Source organism: Gobius niger (assembly GCF_951799975.1).
Source record: "Gobius niger genome assembly, chromosome: 10".
NCBI lineage: Eukaryota > Metazoa > Chordata > Actinopteri > Gobiiformes > Gobiidae > Gobius > Gobius niger.
In genome coordinates, this window is record NC_136861.1 from 12021497 (window position 1) to 12040945 (window position 19449).

The 19449-nt window shown below is 41.1% G+C and overlaps 1 protein-coding gene across 1 annotated transcript in view; it reads left to right on the forward strand.

Moving 5' to 3' along the window:
• LOC306968833 (ras-associating and dilute domain-containing protein-like) overlaps nt 1-19449 on the forward strand; it is a 65980-nt gene that overhangs the window by 21682 nt on the left and 24849 nt on the right. The window contains 6 exon segments of the mRNA XM_079564370.1: nt 185-865; nt 2187-2224; nt 3770-3941; nt 3943-4110; nt 12211-12430; nt 12536-12708. Of these exon segments, the coding sequence (XP_079420496.1) occupies nt 185-865; nt 2187-2224; nt 3770-3941; nt 3943-4110; nt 12211-12430; nt 12536-12708 (1452 nt within the window).

Consider the following 19449-nt stretch of genomic DNA (forward strand, 5'->3'; position numbering starts at 1 on the left):
TGATTATGAAACACAATTTGCAAATCTATTGGCCCTCATGAGCAAGTTCCCTGAAGGGCCAGGATGAATGTACTGTAAGTGTGGGCTACTTGTGAGTGCACATGCAGGACAAAGGGAAAAAGGTCCATTTACACACATGGGTAAACAAACAAATGCTTTTGCTAATGAGTCTTTGTTTCCGCAGGATTTCGTGATCTACCTGATGAGCGGGACCACCACCATCTTTGGCTGTTGCCGTGAGCACAGTAACGGCGAGGACGAGGAGAGACTGAAAGTGGACATCCTCTTATTCGCCCCGGACGTCCTGCCCCAGCACTGCTGCGTGAGGCGCCTGGACTGCACCGGCTCCTCTTCGCCGGGGGAACCCAAAAAGACCGCCACCATGCTCAAACCTTTGCACGGAGCTCCGGTCTCTCGAAACGGCTCCCTTCTCAAAGACGAGGTCGAACTAAGCCCCGGTGATCTGGTCGGGTTGGGGAAACACTATTTGTTCATGTTCAAAGACCCGACGAGCTCCGCCGCCTCCTCGCAGACCCCTCCCTGGATGACCAAACTCTGCCCCAACGCCGACCCGAAAACCTCCTGCTTTTCCTGCGATCCCTCCGAAAAACTGCAGAGCAAACCGTCAGCGCCGCATTGGAGGGATTTGGAAGGGACGGAGGCGGCGCTGAGCTACGGGTTGGACCAGGAAGAGCTGATCGTAGAAAAGATTTTGACTTTGTTAGACCCCAGTGGAAGCGAACCTAAATTAACCCCGGCTTTCTTGCTAAGCCTGTGCATCCAGCATTCGGCGTCGGCGTTCGAGCTGGCGCATTTGAGGAAACTGCTCCTCCGGATAGCTGGTCAAATCCAGCAAGTTATGTGGGTAAGCATGAACCCTTTTTTGTGTTCACAACAATCATCATTCGGATGGAGGGCATGGGACGTCTGTAACTCTATGGGGGATTCACCCCGATTGTCCACTAAGGGATCTCATTATTTTTCTATTTTTAGTATTAAAAAAAATCTTATTTCTCTCCACATATTAATGGTTCAGTCCAATGACGTCACAATCAAGAAGTTGTTACATTCAGAAGAGACTTTCCCATGATCAAAATCAATCAGTGACTCTCTCTTTACTTTATGAACTGTTTGTGTACATTTGGAGAGGGGGGGCAAATGTGTCACATCATTCCTGTTCCCAATATTTAATATGTAAATCCAAGTATGTTTCTCTTCTAACGTATTTAATCAATGTCTACAAGAAATGTAGTTTCAGTGGGTAGTCTGTGCTTCTGTGTTGGCATTAGCATTAGCTAATGCTGCAGTCATCTCCAATGACTCATTGTAGCAAATTGGGAATATTAGGAGTTGCAATACCCAAATGTGACTGAGATTCATTTTTTCACAAAAACACATCGTAATGTTAAAAAAGTGCAAAAGGTCAGTTTAAAGTTGCATTATGCAACTTTTTATATGAAAAAAAATAAAGTTGATATTTGTGTGTATTTGACCTTGTAGTGACCCAGCAGATGTATGAGTGGTCAGCATGGCGTCTTTACTTTCCATCACAGTGGTTTCTCGGACGCTCCAGGATCTATTGTTTGGAAGGTTTTCACTACTGACCTGGAAACCTACAAAACAACTGATCCTGGAGCGTTGTAGAGACCCCTGTGATCGAAAGTAAAGGCGCCATGCTGAGCACTCATACAGCTACTAGGTCACTACAAGGTCAAACACACACAAATGTCAACTTTATTTTTGCATTAAAAGTTGCATGATGTACCTTTAAATTCCATTTTATCCCGTAGCTACTGCGTTTCATGAAATGTGTAGGAAAATATCAATCCAATCAGGACAGTTATCAAATGTCACACATCTTCTCATGTTGTGTGGCTCTGTTACAGAGATTTACCGTAAACCAAGTCAAAACATCTGTGTTTTGAAAATCAAAAGATACATTGTTTTAAAGAATTCAGTCTCGATGTCAAACTATAAGGTCTTTAGGACGTGAGGTCACGTGAACGCAGCTTACAGGGTCTCTTTTGTGCGCCGACCTGTTAACTGTTATCTAGTCCCTGCCAAATTTGCCCTTTGTGCTTTGAATAATGTGCTGTAATCAAATGTGCCATCAAGGGTGTATGCACCGAAAGACGCTTGAAGTTGAAATTGATCGTTTTCTTTTATTGTGTCTTTGCACGTTTTAGGACAAGACAAAGGAGCTCGCGGCGATCCAACCAGAAACGTGAGTAGAGCGACCACAAGAAATGTCCCAGAAATACACAACAATGTCCCGGTGCAAGGATAAAGGAGGGGGGGGGGACACTTTACACCTCGCCGTCTCAGTGCGCTGTGGTTTTACATGCAATTCTCTTCAGCCAAACAATACACTTTCTCTGAGATTTGCTGTATTCTTGTGGTTTACTATTGTTTCGCGGGATCACGAGGGGTAATTTTAGGGAGGGAAGAGGGCATTGAGGTAAGCAGGCTTTTGGGGCGAACTGGTACCTCACTGCTCCACCATGTAAGATGTAAAACTTAATGGATATTTTCAGGGGATTCATATTTAGTTCCTTATAATTCAATGTAAAGCAAATACAATCTCCTTCAGTGTGCTCTCTTTAGGAGTCTCCAAGCCTTGTCCGGCTGGCTGACAGGAAGCTGAACTCTCCCTTCCCTGCCATGCCTCCCACTGCTTTCCCTTTAGCTCCTTGAGGACACTGAACTCTGACCTCTCGCATTTTTATTTGATATTTTTTAGATATTGCTTTATTGTCTTAAATGACTGTTTACACCGAGAGCCATAGTAAAGCTATATACAATAGTTTTACTGTATGGACGGACCGTTAACTTTGAATAAACAAGTAAAAACACACTTCAATTAAAGGGATAGTCTGTAAGATGAGGATAGAGTTAGAGTGGAATTTGACACGAAACAGTCAAGTTCCACCTCTCCTCTTCTGATTGGACCAGAAAGCCTCTCCTAGTTTGCTAATTGACGAGAACGAGAACTAACTTTCATAAGTAAAGGATCCAGCTCCCTTTTCCTGATTGGACCAGACCGGGCGGTTCCCAGGAAGGCTCGTCTCGTTGGTCAAAGTGATGGCCTGGGATATAGTTGCTGACTTCATCAAAGGGAGGGACTTAAGAAAAAAATATAGAGATATTTAGTATGATCATCAGTATTACATTGTAAACTGACTGTCACTTTAAATTGGGATAAGCTTTAAGTCTAACTAAAACAAGAGGCAATTGAGTGAAAGTAAAAGTATCTATGTTGCAGTTTAAAGATGCATTATGCAACTTTTTTTGCAAACTTGATATTTGTGCGTAATTGACCTTTTAGTGACCCTATGGCTGTATGAGTGGTCGGCACGGTGTCTTTACTTTCAATCACAACGCTCTAGGAGCAATTGTTTTGTAGGTTTTCTTGTGAGAGGGTCCATCAGCAGTGATAACCTACCAGAAACTGTAAAAACAATTGAGCCTGGAGCGTCATAGAGGCCACTGTGATTGAAAGTAAGGCTTAATGCTAACCACTGGTCACTAAAAAGTCAGATACACACTAATAAAAAGGGTTTTTTTTCACATAAAAAGTTCCACAGTGCACCTTTAAGTCGCTGTTCAGAGTAGAAGCCTGCAAGAGAGCTGTCACTGTAATAGATTCCCGACCAAAGAAGAGGCAATTGAGTGTTAGAAGTGCTATCCTATGAAAAGTACAGTATCTATCCTGCAGTTTAAATGAAAGTAGATTTCATTATGTGTGACACTGGCTGTTTGATTGTTCCAGTGACGGTGAAGCAGAGCCGCAGCTCAGCGCTGAGTCTCTGATCCCAGGTCTGCGTCCTCTTGTTTTGTGGATGGCCAACTCCATCGAACTCCTGCATTTTATCCAACACGACGTCCCACAGCTTCTGCCGTTCAAACACCAGGCCGACCAAGGTAAAGGAAAATACAGCCTGTTCTCCAATGCGTAATGATGCTAATGTTTGGGTTGATAATGAGTGTGTTGTTTCAGCCGTCCTGGACTCTGAGATGGCGTCCACTCGTGCAGCCTGTGAGGAGGCCATGACGGTGTTGGAGGAGGTCATCATGTTCACCTTTCAGCAGTCGGTCTACTACATCACAAAGGTTAGCACTGACACTTGTTACAGGAGACAAACAGCATAATGCAAGATCGACTTTTTCAGCTTTTGTCCATTTCATAATGTTGTTTCCTCGTCAGAAACATGCTGTACCTAGAGTCGTATTTGGCTTCATTCACACATGTGGTCGTTTCTTCTACTTCTGAATAGGGCTGAGCGATATTGATTTTTGCAAACTATCAGAAATATGTGGAGAAAAAAAAGTATTTCACATGAATTTACATTCTTCTGTCACTCAAAGTCCTAACCAATGGCTGCTGGTTGCCCTACTTTACGACCACGACGCCAGTGCTGCAGTTCCTTCATATATGGGCGGCAAAACAGGCTAGTTCTCCATCAGAAAGCATTGCACTTTACAGACGTTTTAAGCAACTGGTTTCTAATTTTCTGGAACTCTCTAATGCTAGATATTCCTCCTGCGATAGGGCTGGGTTATATACAGTGAAAGAAACCAGGCTGGTAATCGTGAGGAACATTTTAGAAATCTCTTACTCTTATGAGGGCTGGATTTTGATTGACAGACCGTTAGCATTCGAGCTAATGGCACCGAACTACACGTCACGCGAGGGCCGGGTCTACGATGAAAATCCCGGCCATGTCCTTTTTAGGAACATACTTCTTCCCAGCAGGGTAGGAGGAGTCTGTAAATCCGCCATAGATTCCCTCTCGAACGTGGTTATTATGGCAAACGGGAGGAGTGAGCAGATGGAATTAGTTATTTATAACACAATGGAAAAAAATGCATTCCCCATTTGCCCAATATTCCCAGATTTAAACTTTTTTTTTCATTATAACTTCTTTCCCATTTCCCCCCAATTTTTCCCCCTTTTCATTTTTTTCTTTTTCATTTTTTTTTTTATCTACAAATGTTCCCCTTTTCTTGAAATTGGAGATAAAACTCAATATTGTAAGTTTGCATACCATCCAAACCGCATTTCCAATATCATCTTGTAGACCAGCGGTTCCCAAAGTGGGGGTCGGGACCCTTTGGGGGGTCATGAGGCCTTGGGTGGGGGTCCCCAGATGATTTCAAGGTTAAACAAAAAGAAAAATGCTACTGTTCTTAGTCATTTTTTTGTGTAAATCAGCCTATAACTAGTGAAATCCATTCAATTACTCAAAATAACCTGTTAGATACATTTTAACTTGATTATAAAATGTGAGGCAACAACTTTATACAATGGGGGTCCCCGAGTTGTTTTGGTGTCAATTTTGGTGTCCCAGCCAAAAAAGTTTGGGAACCCCTGTTCTAGACGATATGCTGTATTGCCCACCTCTACTTCTGAAGCATTTCGCTTTGTATTGAATGGATTTTTTTTGCGTAAAAGATAAAACACAGATGTATCCTCTGCATTTCAAAGTCCATAAACCATCACAACTGCGGCTAACATGATGCCACTGATTTGTCTGCATCCCGTTAGCTTCGATTCCCACTGCTGCCTGCAGAAGGCGCTCCAACCAACAATAGTTCAATTCGTTGTTGTTGCAGGTGTTGACATTTTACACTGTGAAACTTAGACTGGGAATAAACTGGGTTGGGCTGCTACAACAACGTGATGTTTTACCCCATGAAGAGTCCAGTTTGGATTCCCCTGCCCCACACAGCAGACTGATAAACCCTCGACGTCTCCCATCCTCCGAGCGGATAGCAGCCTGTGTAAACACCGTCTTCTGTTTTGATTGAGAAACGTCCAGACGCAAAAACACAATACGCTTCTGGAAACAGCCTCGTTCTCAGGAAAGGTCTGGGAGATACAGACCTGGGAGACGCTCTGGCCCTCTGCTGCACAAACACGCACAATCTCGTCTCCCGCGGCAACGGTGCTTTGTTGAAAGTTTTAACGCTGAGAAAGTTTAAGGAAAGAGGGGAATTTTCTGAAGCTGGACTCACTGCTGGATTTGATAGAGTTTGAGTAGTGCCAATAGCACTAGCCAAAACAATATTAATAAAGTCAAAACTTCTGGTTAGGCTGATCGTAGTCGGTAGATCGGTGAAGCAGTAATTTAAGAACGGTTGGGAAGAAAAGTTATTGACAGGAAGTGACATAGAGGTAAAGTTCCACAGCAGTTTGACTCATTTCCCATACGTTTGTTAAGTAATGATGTAATTGCTCTACTTCCGGGTCAAACGGAACTTTAGCCCTATTCACTATGATGGGATTGAGCTGATTTTAACCTGCTGTAGAGCCGACTACAAGGATCTTTTTAAACATCTGATCACAAAGAAACATTACATCTACTCTGGATTTTCATCAGTAATGCTTTTCTGCCTTTAATAATGAAAATATGTTTCCATACACAATGAAGGCTTATTTCAAATATAAAAAATATGTTCATTTTACCTGGAGAAATGGTGAGTTATATTGTTCGAATTAGGTGTAAAACTGTTGTTGGCCTTTTATCTGTTGTTATTTCAGCTGGAGATTCAGATGAAGTTGCGTTTTAACATGGTTGGCACGGCAACAGTCTAAATTTGATTGCCTCTATCTATGTCACTTCCTGTCAGTGTCGAACAAGGAAGTAAAACATCACAAAAAATGTCAAACTAAAGAAAGCTTGGTACATTTTATAGCAAAATCTTAAATATAATTGTATGTTTTAGCAAAAAAAACTGTATCTAATGTGTCGTATGAACTTAAACCATCAGACTGCTGTTTCATGTTCCTACGGGTTTTGTCCTCAAAGAACCCTGTTTTTATTTATCCGGACCTGCTGTTGCACTCACCCCATCCTGCTTTGTATACAGCTGTTTCCCTAAAACATCCGGTGAAAATCTAAGAAATAAACAATAACAAGCGCTTGTTTAGGGACTCCCCTGTAAAAGACATTCTGAATCTCAGCGGGACTTTAAATTAAGGTCAACACTTTACTTCCTAGTTAAAGCGTAAAACTAACACCGAACCGCGTGACTGCAATTTGCATTCCAGCCATTTTATGCAGCCAAATTAAGCCGCACCGCAACTTTACAACTGTGACTTTTTCTGTCGTCGCCTAAATGCTTGACTGTGCACAGCTGATTATTAAGCCGCTAATACTGTACTCATTACGCCTTCACTGACAACACGCAGATGTTAGATTATAGACAGTAGCAAAGCTGTGGGTAAAAGTGCTGCATTGTTTACTATATTTAACTTTTACTGTATTGGTAGCAATCACAAGCGGTAAAGTAAAAGTAAGGAAATCCATAAGTCCAGCTAATGATATGAAATCAGGCAGGAATCATTCAGTGTTCTCCACACAGCGTTACAAAGGGGAATAGTTGTTTGTAAATGTGCTCTGCTCTGTGGTGTGAGCGGATACTAACGCAGACACATCTTTATTTTACTGCCCACACGACAACACCCAGAAGAAAAGTTTATGTGACTTTCCCACGTCCAACTCCTCCATGAAAAGCGTCTGACACAGTCCATCCAGCCCAAAGGCACAAAGAAAGACCAAAGTGCTTCAACTAAAGATAAAACACAGAACAATAAAGCAGATAATGATATGATTGAACTGTTTTACCAAACCGTTCATACTCTATATTGGCATTAGAGCATTTGTTATATATGTCTCTTGTTATTTTGATGCAGACTTGTGATGTTAAAGGAAAGTAGGCAAAGCTGTCCACTCTCTTATCTTTCTTTCTCTCTGCCAGCAACTAATTGTTGTAGTTTTTGGTGTTTTGTGCAATATTTTGGGTGGGGATTGAGTGTGTGTTTCCTTCAAGAGGAAGACTTCTGTCAAGAGAGATATGCCCAAGAGGAAATGGAGGAAGTGAGGCGGATGTTTTAAAATCTTAATTTCCGACGAGAAGTGAGTCACGAGTGTTGATTAAGTGGAGATGCTTGTTTTTTTGTGAAGTTTACTTTCACATTTATTTTTGGAAGCCTGAGTCTCACAACAGTTTTGTAAAGAGGAATGGTCTAAGATTTTCATCCTGATCGCTGTGAGCGTCGAATGGGCGGCACGGTGGCGCAGCAGCTAGAAGGTCCCGGGTTCGATTCCCACCTGGACGGGGCCTTTCTGTGTGGAGTTTGCATGTTCTCCCCGTGTCTGCGTAGGTTTTCTCCGGGTACTCCGGTTTCCCCTACCACAAAAAGCATGTACAATAGATTCTACTCTGGGGCCAGGACTCCCCTGAAAAAGAGATTCTTTATCTCTCTCTATTCTTAAAAACTCCTGCAACTACAGGAAAGCAGCCAGCTGTTTAATACAGGGGTTCACTTACTTATTCTGTGCATGTTGTGAATGTCTCAGGCTTTTCTGAAAAGTATCTTGATAAACTTGTGAATTCATTTTTCTATTGATGATCGCACAAGTGAACAAAAGGTTTTGATGTTGAAAAACACAAGTAAAACATGACAAAAAAGTGACAAACGCAACAAAGAAGCAACAAAAGAACGACAAAAATGTGTTGCAAGACCAAGGCAAAAAAGCAATGAAAAAAAAAAAAGTTACATACAATACATACATACAAACACAATAAAAAAAACGATGACAACACAACAAAATATATATGAAAACACGACAAAAAACTATGAAAACACGACAAAAAACGCGTCATAAAGACGACCAAAAAGTGACAAAAAACACCGACAAAAACACACAAAAACCCCGGCAAAAACATGACCAAAAAAGACAAAAATCAGACAAAAAATGACAATAACGCAACAAATTTTATGGGAAAACCCTGACAAAAAAAGACGAAAACACGGAAAAACACCCTGACAAAAAACAGACAAAAAAATGACAAATTAACTACAAAAACACAACAAAAAAAACGCTTCAAAAATGTCACAAAAACGTGGCTACAAGGTGACCAAAAAGTTAGGATCAGTTTTGCAGGCCTTAGCTTTCAAATGAGACACTGTTGCTCTCCAGTCCTGAAGCTTTCAGATTTGGGTAAAACTGAAATGTGCTGTGGTCTGTATAATCCGTCTGTGAGCTGCCAGTTGACGTTTCGCTTCAAGAATGCAGCTTTACGGCCCACTTCACTCCTCCTTTCACTTTGCCCAGGTCACTTTCTGAGTCATGTTGTGAACTGCAGGTGATGTCATCGCTTTAAACAATAGTCCATCTTTGTCGGACCCTTCAGCCCATAGATTTCAGTGATAAGAACCGGATCTAAATCAAGACTGAATGAGCACAGCGGGAGGCAAAAAGAAAAGCAGTGAAACTTGAGTCAGCAGCAAGTCTTTTTCTAATTATGTTTACGCTTCTCCTTTATGATAAATTCTGCACTTTCTGACCCCATAAAAAGATTTACAGCCATGAGAATACTTCAAAGCTATTTAATGAAACTCCAAAGTGAATGGCTGTGTTTTTGAAAGTCACCGCTATTTTTAATTAAAGGCAAACGTTTAGTGTCTTGAGGTCTCGTAAATTTAAGTTCAATCTCGGGATATTACATTGTTTGTTCTATGCAGGCTCTAAGTCCTGGTTAGAGTTTTATCCTTTAAAGGATCCTTTCTGGCGGCCATATTGTGATTTTCCATTCTGCTCAAGAACTTATTAAATGAAAGAGACTTATTGGGATTTCTTTTTGTCTTGCTTTTTAAATGTTTTTATGATTTTAGTCTCTGTATTGTAGTCATAGTTTTGTCTTCTAAACTATTTTTTATCTAATTTTAGTCAGCAAAAAATGTCTTGACTAAAATTATGACAAAATATTTTAGTCGACCAAATAAACACTGCTGCCAATCCACAATAACATGGTAGTAAAACATTGTGTATCAAACGATAGTGTAGTGCCAGGGTCTGCAGCCTTTAACACTGTGTAACATTTCACCCAAGAAATAGATTAAAATACTAGCATTTATTTTGAAATAGTATGATCAAAAAAGCCACTTCGGTCCATTTCAAACCAATAGAAAGTCTCAAAGAGCAGAAATTACTTTTTTTTTCATCAAAGCAAACATCTTCTATGTTGATGTTATGATGGAAAATAAATGGATTAAAAATGTAATTTTAGTGTAAATTTATTTGAAGCTGTTTAGATCGTATCAAAAGCAAGCATAGGGCGATCTTGTGGGTTCTTCCATGAAAACTTTGAACTGGTATATTGTCACTGCCTTCCTTCTGGCTTCAATGTATGTATATGTACTACTGCAGCTTATCACTTATTTACATTTTATGGGTTTACTTCCATCAAGGATCAAAAGAGCTGCACCAGAGCATGTGGCTTTTTAAATAGTGGTCGTTTATCTTTGCCAACACTGTTTGAGGTTTGTTTAAAATGTCTATCTCGTGTATAAACTACATTGGTACAATCTAAACTAAACTAAGATTGGGGTTTTAGACTCGGTGTGAACAGAGAGATATGTGAAGACTTTTCACACTCATCCAGGCTCATCTCGGTTAATTGAATAAGCGTCGTTAAAACAAACAACAAAGATGATGCGTGTCTCTCCTGCGGTCCGTCCTTCAGCGTCGTCTTCTTCATCTTCAGCCCTCGCAGGAATCTGAAACATCCAAACAGCAGCTCCACTCCAGAGGGCTGAATGTGTTTGGATTGGCAGCTCTCGTGTCATATTATGGCCACATTCAGGAGCTGTGCGTCTGTCTCTGCTTCAGGCACAACATACTAATTTGCCTCGCACAGCTTCAGTGCACCACCACCTTTCACTTTACACTGTACACATTTTTAGTCTATGAATTAAGCAAGACACACAATTTCATCCAGCAAAATTAGCGTTTAAATTACTGAATAACAAGTACTTAACATAACAAGTCCTCCATGGCACAGTGTTTCCTTCATTCCTTCGTAAACTAAACATGTTTGTGTAACCTCTCGGGCTAAATGCTGACCCGAGCAATCAAAAGCTTTTTCTAACGTGTTGTGTCACATAACGGTTTAAAATGACTCAAATTGCAGCTTGGAACCGCAAGCTCCAGGACTAAACTCACACAGTGGACCTTTATGTTTCCCATTGCGCAATTTCCTGTATATTCTGAGAGTGCTTTCCTGTGCAGTCTCTCGTGGTACAGCAGTGTTTCTCAAGCTAAGGTGTGCGGACTCTACGTTTGTCGTCTTTGGATTAATCCTGATTTAGAAATGTCATGTTGAGTGTATAGAGGCTTTTAAATATTGTCGACTGGATAGAGTTTATTTGAGTTGAGGATGTTTTTATCTTTCTTCTCACTCCACCGTTTTTCCATACTGAGATATGTTCTTACCTAAGCTTAGACAAGTCGATACACTGTCCATAGTAGAGTGTGGTAGCTTCCAACCTCACCCCGTTTGGAGCCATAGGAATATACTGGGAGAGGCCAAATGCTAACAACATCTTTGGTCTTTTTGCGTGACTGAGGGCACACAGTTCTTCCATTCTGTGATATGTTCTTACCTGAGCTTAGACGAGTTGATCCGTACCTGTCTGGTCTTTGTGCGTGCTTGTGAAAGAGCGTGGTAGCTTCCAACTTCACCCCCGTTTGGAGTTTTGCTGGGAGAGGCCAAATGCTAGCAACATCTTTGGTTGTTTTGCGTGACTGAGGGCACACACAAAGACCAGACAGGTACGCATCAACTCATCTAAGCTCAGGCAAGAACATATCTCGGTATGTAAAAACGGTGGCCTGTTCCTTTAAATGAGACATTTATCTTGCAAAATTGACTGTGATCTATGTCGTAGCTTTGAGATGAGGTCTCAGCATTTTATGAGGTGTTACTCTGGTTCGTAGTCTGTAAGCTCCAGTCAAGAAGCTTTTAGATTTGGGTAAAACTGGAGAAAATGTACTCGGTTAAGGGCGGGGGGAAAGAGGTTAAACCATGTTACAACATTGTCAAAACAGACCTGGAATAGTTTTCCGCTTTTTTCAAATAGTTTTTAGTAATTCTTATTTCTTCTGCTGCTGATGCTCCATTTTATATCTCCTGGGTTCATTGGTCAAACACGAAATTTTTCCTCAATCTCCATATTTTAATCCCATAATCCCTTGTGGAAGGGGTTATGACCAGTTCTGCGCTCAACGTGTGTTCATCAAGCGACCATGAAGCTGCTATCCACGCTGTTTGTTGTTATTGAAGTTATTCCCTGGCATCCCTTATGTCTTACCTTTCCATATCAACGAATACAAATATTTCCTGCCTGCCTTTTGTCCGCAGACCATGTACACTGCGCTGTCCGGTCTGCTAGAGGGGAACCCGTTCTCAGACACGGGTCAGCTGAAGGTGCCAGAGGGGCTGCGTCATGTGCTGGACGTCCTGAAGGAGGCGCTGAAGCTGCTCACGGCCTTCCAGGTTCACCCCGACATCTCTCTGCAGCTCTGCGCCTACCTCTTCTTCTTCATCAACGCGTCTCTCTTCAACGCACTCATGGAGAGAGGTGAGCTGCTCCGAAATGATTGCAGATACTTCCATTTATATTACATCTATTGACTAACCAATACCACCAAAAGCAGACATTTTCATAATTTTTCCTCGTTTCCAGGCTCCATGGTCGGCTTTTACCAGTGGTCCAGGGGCGTCCAGATCCGAGCCAACCTGGACCTGCTCATGGATTTCACTCAGAGCATCGGTTTGTCCGACGTCGCCTCAGAGTTCTTCCAGAAACTGTCCGCCGCTGTCAATCTGCTGGCCACGCCCAAAGAGACCCTTCTCCAGGTCAGAGCTCAGAGCGGATCCGCTGCTCCCTTCCTGTTTGTCTTATCGGGTGACGGGGACGTTTAAAGGCTGCCGCGTGTTTTCTTTGTAATACTAGTGTTTCTGGATGAGGTGAAAGTAAATCAATCAAAACTGAACTTTATTTGACCTCAGGAAGGAAACTCGATAGTGCTGGGCAATAGGCAATAATACAGGCAGGTTTTAAGAGCAAAGACATTGTATGAATGTTCAAAATGTACATATTTAAAAGAATAAAAACTACATTTGTTTTGTAATTTTAGTGTTTATAGACACAAATCAATCAGACATTTTTTTTCCACACTAAAATGTAATAATATGGTTATCTCTGAATAAAAATGTGAATCACTGTTAAAAAAAAAAAGACAAGTGTAATTAACCACTTACACCCCGCCTTAAACGAGGATGAAAACAGAACAAAAATGTGCCGGAAAAACGCCAAAAAATGGACAAAAACGTAACGAAAACACGACAATGAAGCAACGATAAAAGCAATGAAAAACAAACAAAAACATGACAAAAAAAACGGGGAAAAAAGAGACGAAAACACAAAAACAAAGCAATGAATAAGCCACACAAAAATATGATAAAAACTTACAATCACCTTTGTAGGTGTTTCAAAGGAGGCGTACTGAAACTGTAGCACTTAAAATGTTTTTGACCTTTTCTAGTCTAGTTTTAAGCTTTTGACAAATGGCTATGGCTAATAATAACCTTTCCGCTTCTCACCCTGCACTTTCCTCTCCAACAAAGCCCAGAATCCAAATGAAATATTACACTTTATTAAGAGCGTGAACCCCACACTTGCGATCTTCTCCTTGAGCTTATGGCCTTACCAAAAAATATCATCACTAGTCCTTTGAGTGATACCACCCATCTGTTTCAAAAACGTCTGAAAATTATATGTTTTTAGAGTCAATTTAGTGTCTTTTGTTTGAAAATGTGCATAGTCTTAATCCAAACAGCGATCTGGACCTGCGCCAAATGTAAATATTTTAGCTGTGCATTTTTCCCGTCACTGAAGCTTTAGCAATATTTACTTTTAATCTGCGAGATGCCGTGTTTTTGTCCTGAAATAAGCTCATTTAACTCTGTTTATTCAGAGCCAAACAAAAACAGTGTAATGATTCCCCGGTTGGTCGTTGTGGGCCGCTCAGACTGCCAGGCATGTCAACACGGCTCCCATCTGATTGGACTAAATAGAAACGGATCAGTTAGATTACCAAACAATGACACCGACCACAGAACTCCGGGAAACTGTATGTTACACAAGAGGCAGTGGTGAGGTTGATTTGGGGTTTTCAAACAGAAATAATGGAGCTGGTTCACTCTAAATAACTAATTGTGATCCAAGCTTATATTCTTAACTTCCCTAAGACATCACTATCGTCTTAATTCTCTACAGCAGTGGCTCACAATCTTTTTTGTCTCCCACCCTTTGAGTCTTTCTGCTCTACTCAAAGCACCCCTTACCTCGAGAGTGCAGCCAATTATTCAAAACATGATCATCTAAACTCAGATTTATTAGTATTTAGTCGTGTGTTGTGTTCAAAATAAAGCTAAAACAAATTCTAAAAATGTACAGCAAAACATCATTAAAATCAACTTTTCTTATAAAATCTTGTTAAAATAGTATTTAGTCAGTTTCATATTTTTTTTATCTGAAATAACTCAACTGTAAACTTCCCTGTACATGGCTCACATGCTCCATGGAGTCCACAGGGATGTCTTTTGCACCGGTGTTATTTCCGGGTTCACAATTACTCATGATATTTTACAGGCGTGCTGCAGAAGTCTTTATATTTTCCCACAAGTGACTGTAAACATAATACGAATATTCTGGGTAGCAATGGATTTCACTCTACTATGAATGCATAAAAAAAGCACTGTCCCTTTAAGTGGCACCAGGTTTACAATATCAGATATACATTGTGACTGTTGATTTAAACAAAACCAGTACCTTTGTATTAGTGATTTGTGTTGGAACTACCAGTTAAGTGCAAAGAAGTAAATATTTAATCTCCAAGGGGTCTTGGGACTGTAGACTAGACTTTTGAGCTGACGGGGCGCTCTGTGAAGCTTCATACCTGATGGAGTAAGTGGCTGGTCAGACTCCATGGTGATGTTTTGCACAGCAGTCGTCCCTCCCCAAGCCTTACCTCCTACAGGCCGTACCAGACTGGAATGTTTTCCGCTACTGTGGGTGGCGGTGGGCGAGTGGTTAAGGAGGTGGTGCATACACTGGTATTTTGGTCACGTGTCTGCGTCGTGGAGTTCACACCGCGCTCTTCAATACTAACGCTAGAGCGTCAATATATTCAGGAGCTGCTGGACAGTGTTTAACTCACAGTGGGAGAAATAGTTTGTCCTGCGAGCGCTTAATAAGAGGCACGAGGCTGCGTGCGATGTTAAAGGCCCTATACCTGATTTTTTTTTTATAACAAATAATGAAAGAGGAAGTCACAGAATTTAAAAGTTAGCGGTGGTTCAAAGTCATTCCTAAATTTCCTAACATATTTGTGGCATACCGATTCTTCACAGGCACAAGTTTATCAGCACATTTGTCAACTTGCTGGGTCACTTTTTAGGGTCTCTTTCACAGAAATGCTACAAAACTAGTTCTAATTCATAAAATTGTTCAAAATCTACATTATAATTAGAGGCACAGTGTTTTTTCCCGCAAATTCCTGAATTTTACATACTAAAGGAGGACAAAGCAAATTTTGTTCCATTACTAGAACAAAATCAGGTATAGCACCTTTAAAGGAATAGGCCACCGTTTTTACATACTAAAATATGTTCTTACCTCACTTTAGACGTGTTAATATATCCCCGTCTGGTCTTTGTCCGTGCGCTCTGCCAGGCAAACGGAGCACATACGCAGCCTCTCCCACATGTCACATAGCTCCGAAAAAGCTCACGATAGAAGCTACCAAGCTCTTCCACGTGTTCCCTATTTAAATAAAGTTATGTGAAGTGCTTTCATGCGAAGTATATTTACACAGAAATGTAACATGTCGATTTTATAAGCAAATAAAAAGGGGGACTATATTGTGAGGCGTAATGATACGAGGAGCAAAACGTCCGCGCAGTAACTCCTAAAGGTTATTGACGGAAGTGAGCGGGGGAAGTCTTTAGGAGTTACTGCGCGGACGTTTTACTCCTCGTATCATTACGCCTCACAATATAGTCCCCCTTTTTATTTGCTTATAAAATCGACATGTTACATTTCTGTGTAAATATACTTCGCATGAAAACACTTCACGTAACTTTATTTAAATAGGGAACACGTGGAAGAGCTTGGTAGCTTCTATCGTGAGCTTTTTCGGAGCTATGTGACATGTGGGAGAGGCTGCGTATGTGCTCCGTTTGCGTGACAGAGCGCACGGACAAAGACCAGACGGGGATATATTAACACGTCTAAAGTGAGGTAAGAACATATTTTAGTATGTAAAAACGGTGGCCTATTCCTTTAATGGAAAGAAGAGGAAGCTGCACGCGCTAGTTGTAGTCAGCGTTGTTCAGCACGCCCCCGAGGCCCCTTTTGTCTCTGAGCGACGCCCTCAGACTACCGGCAAAAGCTCTGGCGCACCGCTTTTTGTAATCAAGATTCCAGCTTAGTCTTGAGCAATGCTGTTGTTGTGCAAGGTGGAAAAACGGGCCCTTCATGTTTAAAACATGGTTATCTTGAAAAGATAGTTCATATTTCACTCCTGAACTGTTTATAAACCTTGGACATCTTAAAAATATGCACTGTGACCTGAATCTTGCTTTGATAAGTAAATATATAGGCATAGCTGTAGATATTTTTCCCGCAAAACTTTAACCATACTCCTCAGCTCCAAATATTCTGCAACCTTACACTGTAGTCGCTGTACACAATAAGCGCCTGGTTAATCCCCCATAAGCACACAGTGTACATTAACTCATTCAGATCCGGTTAACGTGTGGAAACTCCGCTCACTTCACTGAGGAATTCCCATAAACACAGACATCACGTTAAACGGCTCAGGTGTGGTGGATTAAACACCTTTTCCAGGCTCTGGCTCCGGGAAATGTTACGTCACTCGAACGGGACAAGGTTTTGACATATAGGAGCTGCTGCCTTTGCAGTAATACATTTGTCATAACATTACAACATGCTTTTTCTTTTGGTTTGTACCTTACCTTGACAAATTGATATTAAAATGTTACTACTGTTATACCACTATTAGCTATTTCTACTGCTTTAAGCAAACCCTTTACACTGGTATCAAAGTATCCATCTCTGTGTCCTCATATGACCCAATAAACTTTAGGATTATGATGTAGGTGAACTGTCTCTGTCTCAAAGGAGCGACTCCTGGATTATCTCAGACTGTAATCCACAATGACTCACTGTATTAAACATCATTTTCAACATCATCATGCTACTACATACTCCTAGCTACTACCAACAACACCCTATTATTATTACTAATGAAATGTTTCACGTAACGTCACACTTGGTCTTTTGTAAGTCTCTACGAAAGTCTATTGAGAGTTCAACCGTGAAACTTACGACTCTTACTGCTAGACCGAGGCCTGTAGTTGGTCTGGTCTAGGTCCTGCAACACTTTGTGCCCAAAGAATGAGCTGACGACCTGAACATCCTGAATGACCAGATTATTCTATCAGTGTGTTTCTTCTTCCAAGATGGCATGAGCGTTTTCCAAGATGACAATGCAGGATTCATCGGGCTCACATTGTGAACGTGATGTCACAGTGAATCCTATGACTTTGCAGAAGCTTTTTGAAACAACGGCTCAGTGAATGCTGCTGTAGGTAAAGCTAAAGGCGGTTCGACGAAATATTAGAGCGTTACCTTTTTTATTTTGGCAGCAACTTTTTATTTGTTTGGTCAGGCAGTGTTTAAAGGCACACCGCGTGAATTTTACTTATAAATAAAATTGAAATACTAGCATTTATTTTATGACAGATTATTTCATCATTGGAAAAATACTTCATAAATGTACAAACAAACATGTGCTTTTGCTGTGAGCGGCTCAGCTCACAAGACATGACTGTAACTTTTCCGGGAGCGGGGACGTCTCCAGCTCAACTCCATGATGTGACTAAAGAATTTGAGATTTAAATAGGTTAAGTTCTCCATTCTTTGATTATTCCCTGCAGTAATAGCATAATCTGTGTCAAGCTGGTCAATACATTTGTTAAAGGTATACAGGAGGATTTTCCCGAATTTTAGGAAAGAACCGCCCTCTCCACGTTTAAAAAAAATGCGCCTGCGCAACGCTGTACCTGAAGAATCTCCCAAAAACACTCTGGTCTTGTTTCTCTCTTCTGAAGCCTTTCTCTTCTTCTCATACACTTCGAAGACACTTTTTCTCTTGCGACCCTCTGCCATTTTCAAACGACTCGGTGCGTTCTGCGAGCAGCAATGAATGGCTAACAGCGTAACCCACATAGGCCTGAAAGTGCGCATGTGCAGAAATTAACAAGGGGCGAGCACGCACGACGGCCTTATGTAGACATATCACCAGAATGATTGACAATTAGGACCAATCGTCTTGATGATCCACCCGGAAATAGAACATCCTCCGCTATACCTTTAAGTGTGATGTCACGACTTCCGCTTCCGGGTCCTAGACACCGGCTAATATGCGAGAAAAAAAACATTTAAATCTTTTTAATACCACTATCAATATTTCTGAAGCTCGACAGAGAGTTACTGAACCTACTTATTTCTCAGACTCATTAGCCAAAAATGCCGCACCTACTGCTAAAAAAGTAAGTATTTTTCTAAAGTCGGTACTTCCGGAGTTAGCGTAGCTGCTGCGCCGTTAGCATTTTTTCCGCTAACCGGGAAGTACCAATTTTGGTAAATATTACTTTTATAGCAGTAGGTAGAGCATTTTTGGCTAATGGGCCTAATAAATAAGTATGTTCAGTAACTCTCTGTTGAGTTTCAGAAATATTGATTGTGGTATTGAGTTTTTTGTAGTTTCTTGCACATCTGCGGACCCAGAAGTAAAGCTGTGACATCACCACTTAACCAACGTATAGAAGCATGTTTTGCACTAATGGAAACAGTATAGTCCAAAATGTTACGCAGTGTCTCTTTAAGTATCAAAGATCAAAACAAATTTTGTCGTCCAAACAAAAGCTTCTGTAACTGCGGATCTGGACCCACAGAGGTACGGCCGTCATTGACCCTACTTTTACTCACTACAACAACTACAAACTTTCATCTCTTCAAAACACAACTGTTAATCACTACTTGTTGAATTTGCATTACTACAACACAGTCAGAATTACTACTTTGGCTACTACATCTCCTGCTACTATTACTCACAGCAGCCACTACCATGCTGCTTATTACTGTCATAAGTACGTATTAACTTCCTCTACAGCTGGTCCCTGGGGACGCCTGGTCGTGCCTCTCCTGTCATGAGGTCATTTTGTGGCTGTTTAACAGGGAACACGCCCTTTTTGGGCTTTTCCATCTGGTATTTAGACCTTCAAAAATCGACTGGCACCGCTGTGATTTACACCACATTGCATTACTGGGATGTGGCCTTTCTATAATTTGCTTGTCGTTTGCTATTTTGAGAGTTGGAGCAGCAGAATGTTTAGAACCAGAGTCCAGACATGGAGTGTAGAGAATTGTTCTGGAGAAGTATCTGATATTGTTAGTTTTGCAATATATACAGATTCAGTTCACTGCTGTGCGCTTATAACCCTTTA